A 17,870-nucleotide genomic window follows, 5' to 3' on the forward strand; every position below is an offset into this window, starting at 1 on the left:
ATGGAAGGAGCACAAAATGACCATCAATCGACCTCGCTCTGGGGCCCCACACAAGATCTCACCTCGTGGGGTGTCAATGATTCTGAGAAAGGTGAAAAAGCATCCTAGAACTACACGGGAGGAGTTAGTTAATGACCTCAAATTAGCAGGGACCACAGTCACCAAGAAAACCATTGGAAACACATTACACCGCAATGGATTAAAATCCTGCAGGGCTCGCAAGGTCCCCCTGCTCAAGAAGGCACATGTGCAGGCCCGTCTGAAGTTTGCCAATGAACACCTGAATGATTCTGTGAGTGACTGGGAGAAGGTGCTGTGGTCTGATGAGACCAAAATAGAGCTCTTTGGCATTAACTCAACTCGCTGTGTTTGGAGGAAGAAAAATGCTGCCTATGACCCCCAAAACACCGTCCCCACCGTCAAGCATGGGGGTGGAAACATTTTGCTTTGGGGGTGTTTTTCTGCTAAGGGCACAGGACAACTTATTCGCATTACCGGGAAAATGGACGGAGCCATGTATCGTGAAATCCTGAACGACAACCTCCTTCCCTCTGCCAGGAAACTGAAAATGGGTGGTGGATGGGTGTTCCAGCACGACAATGACCCAAAACATACAGCAAAGGCAACAAAGGAGTGGCTCAAGAAGAAGCACATTAAGGTCATGGAGTGGCCTAGTCAGTCTCCGGACCTTAATCCAATAGAAAACCTATGGAGGGAGCTCAAGCTCAGAGTTGCACAGAGACAGCCTCGAAACCTTAGGGATTTAGAGATGATCTGCAAAGAGGAGTGGACCAACATTCCTCCTAAAATGTGCGCAAACTTGCTCATCAATTACAAGAAACGTTTGGCCTCTGTGCTTGCAAACAAGGGTTTTTCCACTAAGTATTAAGTCTTTTTTTGTTAGAGGGTTCAAAAACTTATTTCACTCAATGAAATGCAAATCAGTTGCTATCTTTTATTTAAAGTTATTTTTTCGATTTTCCTTTTGATGTGCTATCTGCCACTGTTAAAATAAACCTACCATTGAAATGATACTGTTCTGAGACTTTTCATTTCTTTGTCATTGGACAAACTTACAAAATCAGTGAGGGGTCAAATAATTATTTCCTCCACTGTATATAATCTATATAAAGAAGAAATGATGTCTGTTCTTTGGTTCTCTTACGTGTTTATATCCACATACGTGTATTCAGTTGGTCTATTTTATCTCTGCCAGCCCCCGTTCCATGATATCGGAAACCCAATAAATGCGTTTTTACTTTCTCTCAGGCTTCTCTGTTCGAAGCGCAGAACCGGCAGCCATATTGGTCGTTAGGCGTCTCTTTTACATTTATCCGCGTGGCCAATATGTAATATTCTGAGACAATTGGCGGTTGGTCTTCATTATTTGTGTTTTTTTTTTTTTGTTCAGCAACTCTCCAGTTTGGAATTTCAGCCGTTATCTGGTTGCTAGGGTTCTAATTACGTTAGCAACCAGAGAGCGGTTTGAATGAGAGAGGAGAGGGGCTGAATAGAAAAATAATTAATAAAAAGTAGGGGGGGGGGGAGGTTAAACATGGACTGATTTGGGCTCCTCCGTCGCCATGCATTCGTCTATGATATAAATGATGGGTAGGATGAAAAGCAGCATGGTTAAGGCCGGAGCCCCCAGCCAATAGGAATAGCCCAAGGATATCCGCTGGCTCTGGATGTCTTCCCAGCGTTGCCACGTGAACGCTGCCCACCCTAAGAAGAAAAACAGACCTAGGGGAGAAAAAAGAAAATTTAAAGTAAAATTAGTCCTGTAATAGTCCAAAAGTCTTTTTTTTTTTTTTAAATGGGGTTTTAAAGGGGAAGTTCACCTTGAAAATTGCAATTGGTTCTCATTTTTTATTTTTTTTGTAGTTCTTAAACTATTTAGCTTTTAGGTTAGCAGCTCTCTGGTTTGGAATGTCAGCAGCTATCTGGTTGCTAGGGTCTTGTTTACCTTAGCAACCAGGCAGCGGCGTGAATGAGAGACTGGAATATGAATAGAAGAGGGACTGGCTAGAACAATAAGGAATAAAAAGTAACAGTAAATATTGCGGTTAACATGAAGGTGAACCGCCGCTTTAAATATAAGCCTCCTAAGCCTGGTACTTAGTTACCCAATGCTTATTGCTGATTGGTTGCTATGGATTCCTAGGTACAATTTTTTTGGGAGGGGCCATCAGTGGGGGGTGTATCATCCATATATGGGTCTGTGGGCTGACCTGTGGGTAGAAGCACAGCCAGGAGTAACGTTCCAGGGCTTGGGGTCCGTCTAGTATCCAGGGAACGACGCGGCGGCTTCCACGAGACCAGCAGAACCAGGCAAAGGCAGAAGCCGGCGGCAGCCATGACAGTGGACAGTCCAATGAAAAATAGTTGAGCTCCTCTGACTGGCAGGGGGGAAAATTGTACAGAGAATGAATATACCGAGCACAGCAACCCCCCCCCCCCCCCCAGGCTCATTCACTAACTGGGCTAATGGGCACCAATCAATGATGCAGGTAGAACCATGAAGGCAAAATTTTGACTGTCTGCTGTTCCTGCTGAATTGTGCTTAGTACAGGGGAATCCCTATGCTGCCATAGTTTTATGGTATCTCTCTGTACAGGCTATGGGCAAACTTAGGGGGCTGTTCCTGCTGAATTGTGCTTAGTACAGGGGAATCCCTATGCTGCCATAGTTTTATGGTATCTCTCTGTACAGGCTATGAGCAAACTTAGGGGGCTGTTCCTGCTGAATTGTGGTTAGTACAGGGGAATCCCTATGTGCCATAGTTTTATGGTATCTCTCTGTACAGGCTATGAGCAAACTTAGGGGGCTGTTCCTGCTGAATTGTGCTTAGTACAGGGGAATCCCTATGCTGCCATAGTTTTATGGTATCTCTCTGTACAGGCTATGAGCAAACTTGGGGGGCTGTTCCTGCTGAATTGTGCTTAGTACAGGGGAATCCCTATGCTGCCATAGTTATATGGTATCTCTCTGTACAGGCTATGGGCAAACTTAGGGGGCTGTTCCTGCTGAATTGTGCTTAGTACAGGGGAATCCCTATGTGCCATAGTTATATGGTATCTCTCTGTACAGGCTATGAGCAAACTTAGGGGGCTGTTCCTGCTGAATTGTGCTTAGTACAGGGGAATCCCTATGTGCCATAGTTATATGGTATCTCTCTGTACAGGCTATGATAGCAGACTACACCCACAGGATCATTAAACAGTGTTCCCTTCTGCCTTTTAGTAAAGGGGCTACAGGCCAATAGGAGGGCTATGGGGTTGATAATGAAAGGTTAAGCCCAGCCAGAGAGACAATGAAACTTGGGCTGTTCCTGCTGAGCCAGAAACTCAAAGCAAAGGGAACACTCATACAGTGAAGTCTATGGAGCAGACCGGGGGCTCTTTATGCTGCGCTGGAAGTTCTCCCTCTCACCTGGGCTGTGGCCCTTCTGCACTTGCCCCCCCCCCCCCCGGCTGGAGGGGCCAAAAATAGTTCTGCAATTGTGAATCAGTATGAAACAAAATCTCACGCTCCATAGAGGTCAGACCCGGAAACATCTGCTTTCTAATTCATTTGAGTCGTTAAAGGGTAAGTTCACCCATGCGCATTACAGATGAAACCACCCAGTCAATACAGCTTGGCAGTTGGTCTTTTATTTCTTTTATATTTTTTTTTCTGCTTAACCTTTACCGTTAGCTGTGGTCTAGAGTCATTGGCATACCCACCAATCAGCATACAGCTTTTATCAGCCTAGTGTGAGTGGAACAAGTAAAACTACATATCTGACTGGTTGATATGAGCTACTGCAGTGCTGAAAACTGGGTGAATCCCCAGTGACCCATCAGGCAGTAGCCTGGTTGTTATGGACCGTGAGCCCAGCAACCCAAAAGCACTTGAAAAGTAAAAACTGGTGAATTTTTGAACCATGTAAATCAGTTTCTATATCATACTCAAGTTAATTGTAAGGTTAGCTTCAGCTTTAAGTGGAAACAAGCCAGCTACCAACATTCCTTTCTCCCCTGTGCTTTATTTCCTGCTTGTGGGCTGAACCCCATCTTCATCTTTCTGCTGTCTGTTACTGATAAATGTGATAAAGCAACAGCTCCCTCTACTGGACAAGACCAGCATAGATCCAAGGGCATCCCCAATGCAAGCAGGTGGCACTTAAGAGGTTAATGCTGTTACAATGGAAAATGCCTACTAGATGAAGCTATGGGATATCATTAAACCCCAAAATAAACATTTTCCTAGTGTAAAAAAATGTAACGTCCCTATTTGTAGAGTGTAAGCTCTTTTGGGCAGGGCTCTCTTCCCCTCTTGTATCGGTTACTGATTGCTTTATATGTTACTCCTTGTAGAGTGTAAGCTCTTTTGGGCAGGGCTCTCTTCCCCTCTTGTATCGGTTATTGATTATTTATATGTTACTCTGTATGTCCAATGTATGGAACCCACTTATTGTACAGCGCTGCGGGATATGTTGGCGCTTTATAAATAAATGTTAATAATAATAATATTCAGCATTTCAGCAGCTATCTGGTTGCTAGAGACCAAATTACCTTAGTAACCAGGGAGTGGTTGGAATGAGACACTGGTATATGAATAGGATTATATATATATATATAAGTTATAGTTATTTGTACATATAATTGCTACAGAAAGCAGTATCTACCTGCCCCTGCTTCTGCTGGTTCTGACAGCCGGATTCTGCTACATTGTTTGAAGTCAGAACCAGCAGTGCACAGAATGGAAAGTTGATTATATCCCCTTTTAAACTTAAGAATAAAAACTCACCCTGCCTGTTGGTCATGGGAATGGTCGCCCGGGTAGCGTCGGTCCCTTCTGATGGGGGGTCGCTTTGCCACAGTCCCTTTCTGTTGTACCAGTTGGAGGTGACGGCGGAGGCCATGAGGTGCAGGGTGCCCAACAACCCCACAATGGCTTGCAGCTTTTGGGCACCAGATAGCCTCTCCGGAGCCCTGGCCATGGCCACCCCTCTCTTAGTGGAACATGGTCCTACAGGGGGGTCATTAGCCGACATACAAAGGGAAAGAGAAACTGGCAAACTGTGACTATGAAGTGAAAGTCCTTTTGGGTCTGGGCTCGGAAACCCCCTGCCAAACCCTGTGTAATAATAACAATTATTATAATAATAATAATAATAAATACTCAGAGTTTCCTGGAGCGACTCCTGGTGCCATTGGGATGTTTGGAATCCTGATGCGTTCTGCCTGGGGGCTCTAAGGATAATATATTCCTTTTTTGGTCTTCGCTCTCTCTCTGTCCCACGCAGGCAGAATAAAGCAGAACAGGAAACACTCCGTTATACCCTTCCGCTTGCTTTATATTTATATATATATATACATGGAAAAAACAGCAGAATATAAAATGCTTCCTACGCTTCCCCTTTAGAAATAAGCAGGTTCCCCCCCCCCCCCCCCCAGGAGTTGGGTGAGTGAGAAGGTTCTGTGCCCACAGTCTCAGCACCAACCCCACTGAGCTCCGGCCCAATACATTCCTTAAATAACTCCTTTATTTATAATCTGTGGGTCTCAGCACTGGGAATCGGCACTGGGAACTGCCCTTATTATTCCATGTGGCGCCGGCTGATCCAGGAACCGCATCTGCCATATTCTCTGTATAGTCTGTGATGCTTCCTGCCAATGTTATTAATGAGATAAAAATATAGTAAGGCCAATATTTATAAGGTGATCGCCCTTGTCCTATTGGCTAGTAAGGCCTAATCAGGGACTTAGGGGCAGAACTAGGGGTAGGCAGAATAGGCACATGCCTTGGATGCAACAGTGGGGGGCGCTAGGCATACACCTTGTCTTTTGACCCCTATTTCGGGCCTTGTCCCCCCCACCACCCCCTTATCATTGTCCCCTTGTCCCACCACCGCATTGTCAGCAAACATGTTAATTGGACAAGTGCCGGGCCAAGCCAACTGAGCGCCCTAGGCAACCTGGTTGGCTTGGCCTGCCCCAACCAGCCTCCCCCCCCTCCCCGTGCACAATGCACGCACACAGGGTGGGGGCGTTGCCGGGGCTGCTGCAGTGAGGGGAAAGGGTCCGGAACTAGAGGTAGGTAAAAGAAAAGGTACCTGCCTGATGCCCCACCAACGTTGCGCCCTAGACAGGTGCCTCTTCTGCCTACCCCTAGTTCCGGCCCTGCATGGGGGGGGCAGTGGCGTAACTATAAATGGAGCAGACTCCACGGGGGGGGGGGGGGGGCCCGGGGGATAGAGAGGTCTTTTTCCTCTATAGCTTTAGAGAACCCCCTCCTCAATGCTTTCATACCTGAGAGCTAGCGGGAGAGGATGGAGGACGTCATGGAGGGGCAGCAGGAAGTCGGCATGTAAAGGTCCCCATACACGGGCCGATTGTAGCTGCTGACATTGGTCCCTTAGACCGATTTGGCAGCTTATTGGCCTGTGTAGGGGCACTAACGACAGGAAATGAGAGGGGGCAGGTAGTGATTGTGTTGCATGTCAGACCAGTGCTGGGTCAAGCCGGCCAGACACCCTAGGCAACCTGGTCGGCTTGGCCCGCCCACCTCCATAATCCCCCCCACTTCAGAAAAAAAGAATTGCGAATTCGCGAAACGGCGAAAAATGTCACACATCAAAAAAAATTGTCGCCCACGACTATTCTTTTGTCGCCCACAGCTATTATTTTGTCACCCGCAGCTATTCTTTTGTCGCCCGCAGCTATTCTTTTGTCGCCCGCAGCTATTCTTTTGTCGCCCACGACTATTCTTTTGTCGCCCACGGCTATTCTTTTGTCGCCCACGGCTATTCTTTTGTCGCCCACGGCTATTCTTTTGTCGCCCACGGCTATTCTTTTGTCACCCGCAGCTATTCTTTTGTCGCCCACGACTATTCTTTTGTCGCCCACGACTATTCTTTTGTCACCTGCAGCTATTCTTTTGTCGCCCGCGGCTATTCTTTTGTCGCCCGCGGCTATTCTTTTGTCGCCCACGGCTATTCTTTTGTCGCCCGCAGCTATTCTTTTGTCGCCCACGACTATTCTTTTGTCACCTGCAGCTATTCTTTTGTCGCCCGTTGCTATTCTTTTGTCGCCCGCGGCTATTCTTTTGTCACCCACGGCTATTCTTTTGTCGCCCGAGGCTATTCTTTTGTCGCACCGCGAATCCATGCCTGCTGAAACATTTCGCCCATCACTAGTTAGGATTCCTAGGGTACCCGGCTGGCACGGCACAGGGGCCAGGGACCTTGCCCAAATAGCATTTACCACTGGAAGGGTGGCCAAACATTTGCATTAAACCGTATGCCCAAGACCCCATGTCCAGCAGTAGACACCAACCTATGGAAACACTTGGTACGGCCGGCCAGGAATAGGTACCCAAACACAAACGCTTCTATATTTAGTGCGCTATCAGTACAAACAAGTGTGCAAACAAGAATTTGGCCGAATTTGTCATTGTCAACACGTCACGTATCCTTGGAAGCTTTTGTGCTGACTGGAACTCACCGGCATGCCGGGTACTGGTATAAATATGTCGGACCTTGTGGGGTAGAGGGGCATATGGCAGCTTCTGGGTCGGTCAATAGCAATGGTCAGGGCTCTATCCAAATGGTTTCTGTGGTTCTGCCTGGCGACTTGTGTGTCTCCTGTTCCGATAAGTCATGTAAGTCCTCTTCTTCACTTCCTTGGGGGTTTATAGATGTGATCTAAGTCACCGATAGGCTCTTTGTGTTACTAGGGTCACTGACCCATTATGTAAACTCCTTTATTTTATTGAGCCAAGATGGGTTGAAGGATCACAGGACTGGGGTGGTTTTATATGTGCTCAGTTTTAAAGAAATAGTAATGGTTCATGATTATTTTGTACCCACTACATATATATTTACCTTAATCACTTTTTTGTCTTTTTTTTACAGCTGTGGCACAGGGGCCATATCGATGGTATGTAGAGAACTGGGCACAACGCGGGGCATATTGGTCTTAAGGGGGATATAAACCCAGCCATGATGCTGTCCCACTGCCCCCCAGTTTTGCTATAGAAGCTGCCAAAAAACATAATTATAGATGCAAGAAAGTTCACCAATGAGAATTCTACTGATAAAAAACCTCATTATAAATGCAGAAGAAGTGACCAATGAGAATGCTGATTCCCAGCACTGTGTCAGGCCCCTTGCTGGTACCTTACATATAGAGATAATGATGGCATTTTCCCCTCATTATATGGCGCAGGAATCAGACATGGGGATAAGGGCAGACTTGTTCAGTGCTGGGAAACTGGGTTTAATGCTCCCAACTCCAATTGCAGGAACAGAGAACATGGAGCCGGATTTATACAGATCAGCTGGGATTCTCATTGGAGGGTTTTTTCGCATTTTAAAGCAGTCGCTGGCTGTGGGGATTTGGGGAAACGTTTAGGAAAAGTATGCTGTATGTTTCAATGATTGTTCCTTACTGAACCCCCCATATTTCTTTTACCTCTACCATATGTCATTTGTCTCTTTTCCCACCTCCAGGACTTCAAACCGATTCGGGTCGGCCCTCATAGGCTCTTAAAACAGCTGATTCTTGAATGGTACTTTCCCCTCTGCTCATTGGATGTATTTGTTTTCCAGTTGCCGTGGACCAGTTACCCTCTGGCAATTATGAAGATGAAGAAGCTTATCATGAGGACGTATTCTCCCAAATACTCAAGTCCAATAATGGTAAAATTAGCCATCAGAGTTTATCAAGAGACTATGAAAATACCCAATAGCTATAGGGAATAGTGATGAGCGAATCTGTCCCGTTTCGCTTCGCCATAAAATTCAAGAAACGGAAAGAAAATTCACAAAACCGCGTCTTTTTTGCCTCTCGCAGCTATTTTTTTTTGTTGCCCGCATCTATTTTTTGTCGCCCGCGGCTATTTTTTTTTGTCGCCCGCGGCTATTTTTTTTTTGTTGCCCGCATCTATTTTTTGTCGCTTGCGGCTATTTTTTTTGTCACCCGCATCTATTTTTTGTTGCTGCAACAAATTTTTTCGCTCCGAATTTTCATGGAAGTTTCGCCAATGGCGAAATGCGGAAATTCGCTGCGAATCCATGCCGGGTGAAAAAATTCTCTCATCACTAATAGGGAAATATCCAAAGCACCTTTCTGTTTCTTTAATGCAAAGACTAAAGGAGGAGAAGTCTTTTGGGCAGAGTTTCCCTTTATGGTAAACCGCCAATATCACCCCAACAGACTTGTCCAATCAGATTTATGGTACAAAACAGATGGGGGAAACCATACTGACACTGACAGCGGGGCCCCGACTGTCATTATCGTTAGTGGTAAAATAATTGGGGGGCTCCGATCATGTGTTTATGAAATTGGCAAGTGCATATTAAGGAATGGCAGCTCACAGTGGTGCATAAAGCCTGCCAGTTGTGCCACGGATAGTGCCAATGTGGTTTTTCCTACCTGTGTCTTCTCATAGGTCTGGTAGGGGAAGCCGTCAAGGGGCAATAGGGTCCCTTAATCTAACATGGTAAATCCCAAGGGTAAATAACCTATTCTTCATTTTACCTCGTGTCTCCCCCTACAGGCACTGTAAAGAAGCTGTGGCAAGGAGACATTGCGATAGAGACTGGGCGCAGCGCAACCAAATGTACCAGCTGCCTCTGGCCCAAATCAGCTGATGGGACCGTCAGGGTCCCTTATAGACTCTCCGCTGATTACAGTAAGTGTGGAACCAGTGACAGATGTCCCTAATGGGCAGCAGTGAAGGTCAGTGTGAAAAAAGCACCGTCAGCAGCTTGGCAGAGGAACAGCATTGAATAATACGGTGGCAGCAGTTGTGACTAATGAGTACATATGATAGATAAGGGCAGTCAAGCCAATACTGGGCCAACAACGGTCATTTAAGGTTTCTATGGTCTTACAACCCCAGAAGTTAGGCTTAGAGACAAAGTGACATCATGAAACTAGAGTTTCTATGGATCTGGCACCTGTTCAAATGGAAATCGGGACTTGGGAATGCAGAAAAGAACATATGAGCAGCCAGGTCTTTAGAGGTCCTAATTCAATAAAGTAGGACATAGACCATGAAATAAGTTTTGTCCATAGACCTATAACTGTAAATCACTTAACTTTGTATTTTTTGACTCTTTAGGTGACAACGAGAAGAGTTCCATCAGGGACGCCCTGCTAGAGTTCAACACTCTGACCTGTGTCCACTTTGTGGAACGTTCCACAGAAGAAGACTTCTTGGACATTGTCTCTGACTCTGGGTATGTCCCACTGGGGTTCCACAGAATTTAAAGCAATAACCCCCCTGTTCAGTGAGCTTGTGGCTTCCTCTCATGGGAAAGTAGAGGCTTTCAGGCAACTATTTTTTGGAAGTTCTCATTATATGCCAGGCTAAATGGGTTCCTTCTTCTTCGGACCTGCAAAGAACTTCTTTGTCAACAGACGCTGATAGATATTCGATTCAGCTTCTGGTTACGAAGTTGACCTTCACCTGGTCCAATAGTCATCATTTATGGTGGGCTAGATAAGTCAAGTTGAGCTGAGACAGCATTAACGGGTAAAGGTCCCCATACCCTATACACGGGCCGATTCTAGCTGCCGATATGGGTCCCTTAGACCGATCCGGCATCTAATCGGCCCTTGTATGGGCACTACGGATGGGCCTGCCCGACCGATATCTGGCCTGAAATCTATCAGATCTCGATCAGGCAGGTTTAAAAATCTAGTCGGATCGGGGACCACATCAACGAGGACCGACTTATACCTATACCCGTTGTTATAATTTGATGGTTTGGCCCCAGGGCCAAATGATCAGATTAGCCTGGATTCTCCCAATATCCCCCACCCGTAGGTGGCGACAGGGCCGGAACTAGGGGTAGGCAGAAGAGGCAGCTGCCTAGGGCGCAACGATTGAGGGGCGCCAGGCAGCCTCTCCTGCCTACCCCTAGTTCTACTTTGTCATTGCCTCCACCGCTTATCATTAGCGGTGGAGGCAATGACCGATCGAATCGCAGCGCCCCCCAATGGCGCATGCGCGCCAAAGCACAGGAGGAGGTGCAGGGGGCGGTGTGATTCGATCGGTCATTGCCTCCACCACTAATGATTAGCGGTGGAGGCAATGACTGATCATCGCACCGCCCCCTGCACCTCCTCCTGTGCTTTGGCGCGCATGTGCCATTGGGGGGGGCGGGGAGGTGGGCGGAGTTGGCTGACCGGGTTGCCTAGGGCGCCCGGTCGGCTTGGCCCGCCCCTGCTTGGCGACTTGGGGTCCTTAAGGACTTGGCCCTGTTGTTACCTGGGTCCATTGCTGCTCCCTAACTTCAATGTCTAAATGACATTAGGGGAGTGTTAGGGGGAGGGTGGAAGCACTTACACTGGAACTAATGGAACAAATCGCTACCTATATAAAAACTGGACTGTCCAGTTAAAAACCGGACCAGTGGCAACCAGAGCTGCCAGTAAATATTTTTATTGTGATGTTAATATCCCTTGATGAGGTGCCAGGAATAAATGCCCCATCTCTCTTCCATCTCAGATGTTGGTCTTCCATTGGGCGGACTGGAGGGGCTCAGACCCTATCGCTTATGAGCAGCGGCTGCCTGGCTAAGGGGATCATCCAACATGAGGTGGATCACGCTCTGGGGTTCTACCACGAACAGAGCCGGAGTGACCGCGACACCTACATCGATGTCCTGTGGCAGTATATCTGTGAATGTACGTATTGCCTGCCGGGGGTCCCTAATATTCCACACCCACAATAGTAGATGATTTCTTAACAACTAGGGGGAAGCATGTTTCCCTTGCACGCCTTACTTCCTGATCAATTCTAGCTTCAAATGTGGGCGGGACAAGGGAAAAGGAGGAGGAAACAGGGTAGGTGTGCCCAGGTGCAAAAAGATGGGGGCCCTGATGGCCCACTCTTTTGTATTTTCCAATTACCACAGCAACTGCCTTGTTGCTAAGGTCAGAGATAATGGCAACCAGAAAGCAGTTTGAATGAACTATACATAGACACATGTTCTTTGCTGAATAAGATTTGTCTCAGTCTAACAGAAATATATACCGTTTGTGCAGCTGACTGGGGAAGCTTTGAGATGGTCGACACCGATAATCTGGATTTGCCCTATGACTACTCCTCCGTAATGCACTATGGCTGGTAAGAGGAAAAACAGCTCATCTATTAAAGGCTAACTATACATTTGGTTTCATTTAAGCAGAAAACTCTACCAGCGTCCAAAGTCTGGAGTCAAAACAAGCTTCCTGCAATACTCACCTGTATCCAGGCCTTGTCTGTAGGCCACTTCCTGCCTATGGGCTGTTCTGCTTCCATGGGCAGTCAGGTGACCATGGACCTGGCCGCTGGTTTCCACAACTGGTATTTCTTAAGGTGAGAAAGAAAGTTTGATTGATTAGTGGAATAGGTCAAGGCAAACCGCCCATAGGCAGGAGAGAAAGCTGGATACCAGTGAGTACTGCAGGCAACTTGGGTTAAAGACAAAAGCTTTGGTTCCATAATCATGTGGATCTGGTAGTCCCAATGACTGGTTATTAACAAGGCACAATATCTGTTGGCAGGTATGCTTTCTCCAACACATCCGGGCAGCCAAGTCTCAGACCCAAGCCTGACCCAACTGCTAATATTGGGCAGAGATATGGACTGAGCCCACTGGATGTTTCCAAAGTCAAAGAGCTTTACGGCTGCAGTAAGTGGGCTGCGTAGAACGGCTACCGGCCTTGCTTTCTACTCTATCCTGCACTGGTCAGTTATATGAAATTGCAGCTAAAATATCATTTATATTATATATAAATATTATATATATACATAGAGAGACAAAAAGCAAGAACCCCTCTGCACTTACCCAGTATCATTATATATAGGACATTAAGACATTCTGTACATTAAGCTGGCAAGAAATGCCCTCTTCTTCAGGGTCGGACTGGGCCGGGCACCGGTTGGGCAGGTGGTAGGGGTCAGCGGGGCCACGGCAGGGGTCCCTTGGGGGGGTGCGGGGCCCCTGGTGAAGCCCCGGGGAGCCCTGCACCCCCAGTTCGTCCCTGCTCCCCTTGAAATAAAATAGAGATTGTTTATCCCCAACTTGCTTGCTTTCAAGGTTAAAAACTCCCAAATGGTTGCCCTTTTATTGGCTCACTGGGATCACCTGACTGTAGCCGGGAAGGGTGGGAGCTACAGCTCCTAAACTATAGCAACAAAGGGGAGGTTGTGCTCACTGCTGAATATTAAACCATTAAACGGGGGAGCAATGAGGCTGTGACCACAAAATTCATATAGATGAATATAAGAGTTAAATGTATAGATAATATAATGTATGGGCAACGCCATAAGTGATTGTAAGTAGGCGAAGACTGTTGAATACATATTATATGGTTATATATAAGTCCTATAACATATTTTGTTGTCCTTGCAGAGCTGTGTACTTACCTACTTACTGGTGTCAATGGATCTTTGGATTCTCACAACTACATGTCTGAATATCCCACTGAAACAAGCTGTCTCTGGCTTATACGAGTCAATAAAAATAAAGTAATGTGTCCAGGAATTAAAGATGCTATACCCTTAGATTGGTCTTTTAAACGGTGGGGGGCTGTTCCTGCTGAATTGCGCTTAGTACAGGGGAATCCCTATGCTGCCATAGTTTTATGGTATCTCTCTGTACAGGCTATGAGCAAAGTTAGGGGGCTGTTCCTGCTGAATTGTGCTTAGTACAGGGGAATCCCTATGTGCCATAGTTTTATGGTATCTCTCTGTACAGGCTATGAGCAAAGTTAGGGGGCTGTTCCTGCTGAATTGTGCTTAGTACAGGGGAATCCCTATGTGCCATAGTTTTATGGTATCTCTCTGTACAGACTATGAGCAAACTTAGGGGGCTGTTCCTGCTGAATTGTGCTTAGTACAGGGGAATCCCTATGTGCCATAGTTTTATGGTATCTCTCTGTACAGGCTATGAGCAAAGTTAGGGGGCTGTTCCTGCTGAATTGTGCTTAGTACAGGGGAATCCCTATGTGCCATAGTTTTATGGTATCTCTCTGTACAGGCTATGAGCAAATGTATGGGGCTGTTCCTGCTGAATTGTGCTTAGTACGGGGGAATCCCTATGCTGCCATAGTTTTATGGTATCTCTCTGTACAGGCTATGAGCAAATGTATGGGGCTGTTCCTGCTGAATTGTGCTTAGTACAGGGGAATCCCTATGCTGCCATAGTTTTATGGTATCTCTCTGTACAGGCTATGAGCAAATGTATGGGGCTGTTCCTGCTGAATTGTGCTTAGTACAGGGGAATCCCTATGTGTCATAGTTTTATGGTATCTCTCTGTACAGGCTATGAGCAAACTTAGGGGGCTGTTCCTGCTGAATTGTGCTTAGTACAGGGGAATCCCTATGTGCCATAGTTTTATAGTATCATATATTGGCCCCTAATAATTGTATTCCTTTTCACCACTGTTTTTATGAAATTATTCTTTAGGTCTTGTTGCAGTTTGACACATTCCGCATGTCGCCCTCTGGTGGCTGCACAGATAATTACATCATGGTGTACGATGGCCCGAGCAGATCCTCCCGTGTGTTGGTAGAGAGGGCATGTGGCAGCCTGGAGTTACCTCTGCTGGTGGCATCTAGTGGTGTCCTGCTGGTGGAATTTGTTCACCAGAAAGGTTTAAGAGCGTCAGAAACAGAATTCAGGGCATCCTACAGCTCAGGTACCCACACTCAGCCTGGGCATGGCTTTTAGCTTCACCCTCGTCCTGCTATTTCCCCTGCTGCCCCTCATAGTGATGCCTTTATTTGTCAGAACATCCACCAGATGTTGCCCTATTGTCTCCATCTTACCCTACTGTCTTCATCTTGCCCTTTTGTCTCCATCTTACCCTACTATTACCATCTTTCCCTACTGTCTCCATCTTGCCCTACTGTCTCCATCTTTCCCTACTGTCTCCATCTTGCCCTACTGTCTCCATCTTGTCCTACTGTCTCCATCTTGCCCTACTGTCTCCATCTTGCCCTACTGTCTCTATCTTGTCCTACTGTCTCCATCTTGTCCTATTGTCTCCATCTTGCCCTATTGTCTCCATCTTGTCCGACTGTCTCCATCTTGTCCTATTGTCTCCATCTTGTCCTATTGTCTCTATCTTGCCCTACTGTCTCCATCTTGCCCTACTGTCTCCATCTTGTCCTATTGTCTCCATCTTGCCCTATTGTCTCCATCTTGTCCGACTGTCTCCATCTTGTCCTACTGTCTCCATCTTGTCCTATTGTCTCCATCTTGCCCTACTGTCTCCATCTTGCCCTACTGTCTCCATCTTGCCCTATTGTCTCTTTCTTAGCCTACTGTCTCCATCTTTCCCTACTTTCTCCATCTTGCCCTACTGTCTCCATCTTGTCCTACTGTCTCCATCTTGCTATACTATTACCATCTTGTCCTATTGTCTCCATCTTTCGCTACAGTTTCCATCTTGCCCTTCTGTCTCCATCTTTCCCTACTTTCTCCATCTTGCCCTACTGTCTCCATCTTGCCCTACTGTCTCCATCTTGCCCTACTGTCTCCATCTTGCCCTACTTCTCCATCTTGCCCTACTGTCTCCATCTTGCCCTACTGTCTCTATCTTGTCCTACTGTCTCCATCTTGTCCTATTGTCTCCATCTTGCCCTACTGTCTCCATCTTGCCCTACTTCTCCATCTTGCCATACTATTACCATCTTGTCCTGTTGTCTCCATCTTGTCCTACTGTCTCCATCTTGTCCTACTGACTCCATCTTGCTCTACTGTCTCCATCTTGTCCAGTTGTCTCCATCTTGCCCTGCTGTCTCCAACTTGCCCTGCTGTCTCCATCTTGGCCTACTATTACCATCTTGTCCTACTGTCTCCATCTTGGCCTACTATTACCATCTTGTCCTACTGTCTCCATCCTGCCCAAATGTCTGCTGCAACTATTATGGTATTTGCCCCTTATGGACCCTTAAACCCAGCCAAGCAGGTGTCTATAGTGGCCATTGAGCTAAGATACTGAATATAAATCATGTTGAATGTATCTGTGCAACATCATTATTAATATATATTTCTCTCTCTCAAGTGGATTGTGGTGGAACCTACAGAAATGATAATGGGACAGTGACCTCCCCTGGTTACCCGAATCCGTATACCAATTTGGTGCATTGCATGACAACGATCTGGGCCCCCCCAGGTTATCAGGTAAGCACATAATTATAACATGAAAGGGGTTAATTAAACCAAAGTTTAATTATTGTGACTGCAACATTGCTGCTGTAACTGATTGGTCAAGGTAACTGCATTGTGCTAAGGGCTGGCCAATGGAAGACTTGTATCCTGAGCTCTTTATTCAGGAGCACCCTTGTGTGGTTGTATCTCTGTGGCACCCAATGCCAGAGTTCCAGGGTTATGTTAGCAATGGTTGGCAGTGCCTGGGCCACTTTATTATGGGCAGTCCTAAGGAGAAGGCGGGGCTTATGGGAAAGTGGGTGTAATCCAATAAAAAGAGGGGGTGGCTTAACACGGTAACACGGTAGATTCTGTGTGTAACCTAACCCATGGCAGCTCTTAGCCCAATACAGTTACTATGGCTTTTTGCCTTTCTCAGATTATTCTGAACTTCACGCTCTTTGAGTTGGAATATTCCTTCTCCTGCTCCTATGATTATCTCCTGATCCATGATGGCAGTCAGCCCAGCTCCCCTGAAGTGGGAAGGTTCTGCTCCGATATGGAAATCCCCACCATCGTGTCCACAGGCAACGTCCTCCTCTTGCAGTTCTACAGCGACCACTGGATGAACAATCTGGGCTACAGAGCTGACTATCACTTTGGTGAGGGCATGAATGTTGCCCTAATTATCCTATCCACCCCGCCCATATAAGAGGGACCACTAATTCCCTACAATCGTGGGACCCCCAATCTCGTATCTGGAGCAGACAGTTTGTTATTAATCTTTAAAAATAGAGGGTTTGTTTGGAGGCTGCAACAATTAAATTAAATAGGGAGTTAGAGAGAGTGTGTCCCTTTCACGTCCTCTAATGAGCATTGTGATCTGATATAGTAACTGCTCTCTGTAATGTGCTCTTATCCCTATGGGGCCCACATATCAGGGGGTTTGGTCAAAATGACTATATTATGGGAAATGAATAAAACTCCCTGTACATGGCCGGTTTTGGCCACAATAGGAGAGATCATACATAACTATCTGGGCAATAGGGCCCCTAACTGTGTCTTTTTTCTCATTTCAGTACCAGCATTATAAATATTCTGTTCTACAGCAGCCGATACCTGTGGAGACTTGATTCTGGGTACTTGGTGGTGCCCCCCTCATGTATCTTGGGTTCATGCTATTGCTACTCATTCCCTACTATAGGCACCATCTCACCCTACTATACCTGCTATCCCACAGCCCCAGTCCCTTCCCAGAGGCTATTATCCCCCCACTGCTACTATAGGCACCATCTCTCCCTACTATACCTGCTATCCCACAGCCCCAGTCCCTTCCCAGAGGCTATTATCCCCCACTGCTACTATAGGCACCATCTCTCCCTACTATACCTGCTATCCCACAGCCCCAGTCCCTTCCCAGAGGCTATTATCCCCCCACTGCTACTATAGGCACCATCTCTCCCTACTATACCTGCTATCCCACAGCCCCAGTCCCTTCCCAGAGGCTATTATCCCCCCACTGCTACTATAGGCACCATCTCTCCCTACTATACCTGCTATCCCACAGCCCCAGTCCCTTCCCAGAGGCTATTATCCCACTGCTACTATAGGCCCCATCTCTCCCTACTATACCTGCTATCCCACAGCCCCAGTCCCTTCCCAGAGGCTATTATCCCCCCACTGCTACTATAGGCACCATCTCTCCCTACTATACCTGCTATCCCACAGC

The 17,870-nt window shown here is 46.8% G+C and overlaps 2 protein-coding genes across 2 annotated transcripts; one reads left to right on the top strand and one right to left on the bottom strand.

Annotated features, from left to right (window-relative positions):
- Nucleotides 1–1,392: 1,392 nt before the first annotated feature.
- LOC101731218 lies at nt 1,393–5,376 on the bottom strand. The gene is made up of 3 exons (XM_031900429.1): nt 4,792–5,376; nt 2,232–2,399; nt 1,393–1,743 (listed from the first exon to the last, which is right to left on the bottom strand). The coding sequence occupies exons 1-3, from the start codon at nt 5,036–5,038 to the stop codon at nt 1,550–1,552; spliced, it is 609 nt and encodes a 202-aa protein (XP_031756289.1). The 5' UTR covers nt 5,039–5,376; the 3' UTR covers nt 1,393–1,549.
- Nucleotides 5,377–8,409: 3,033 nt separating this feature from the next.
- On the top strand, nt 8,410–17,407 carry accs (1-aminocyclopropane-1-carboxylate synthase homolog (inactive)). Its single transcript, XM_018093261.2, has 11 exons — nt 8,410–8,686; nt 9,547–9,681; nt 10,114–10,231; nt 11,506–11,684; nt 12,045–12,126; nt 12,546–12,673; nt 13,397–13,512; nt 14,453–14,684; nt 16,056–16,174; nt 16,581–16,803; nt 17,221–17,407. Exons 1-11 carry the CDS (start codon nt 8,554–8,556, stop codon nt 17,232–17,234), a joined length of 1,479 nt encoding a protein of 492 aa, XP_017948750.2. The 5' UTR covers nt 8,410–8,553; the 3' UTR covers nt 17,235–17,407.
- Nucleotides 17,408–17,870: the final 463 nt, after the last annotated feature.

This window comes from Xenopus tropicalis, chromosome 4 (assembly GCF_000004195.4).
Source record: "Xenopus tropicalis strain Nigerian chromosome 4, UCB_Xtro_10.0, whole genome shotgun sequence".
NCBI classification, from domain to species: domain Eukaryota; kingdom Metazoa; phylum Chordata; class Amphibia; order Anura; family Pipidae; genus Xenopus; species Xenopus tropicalis.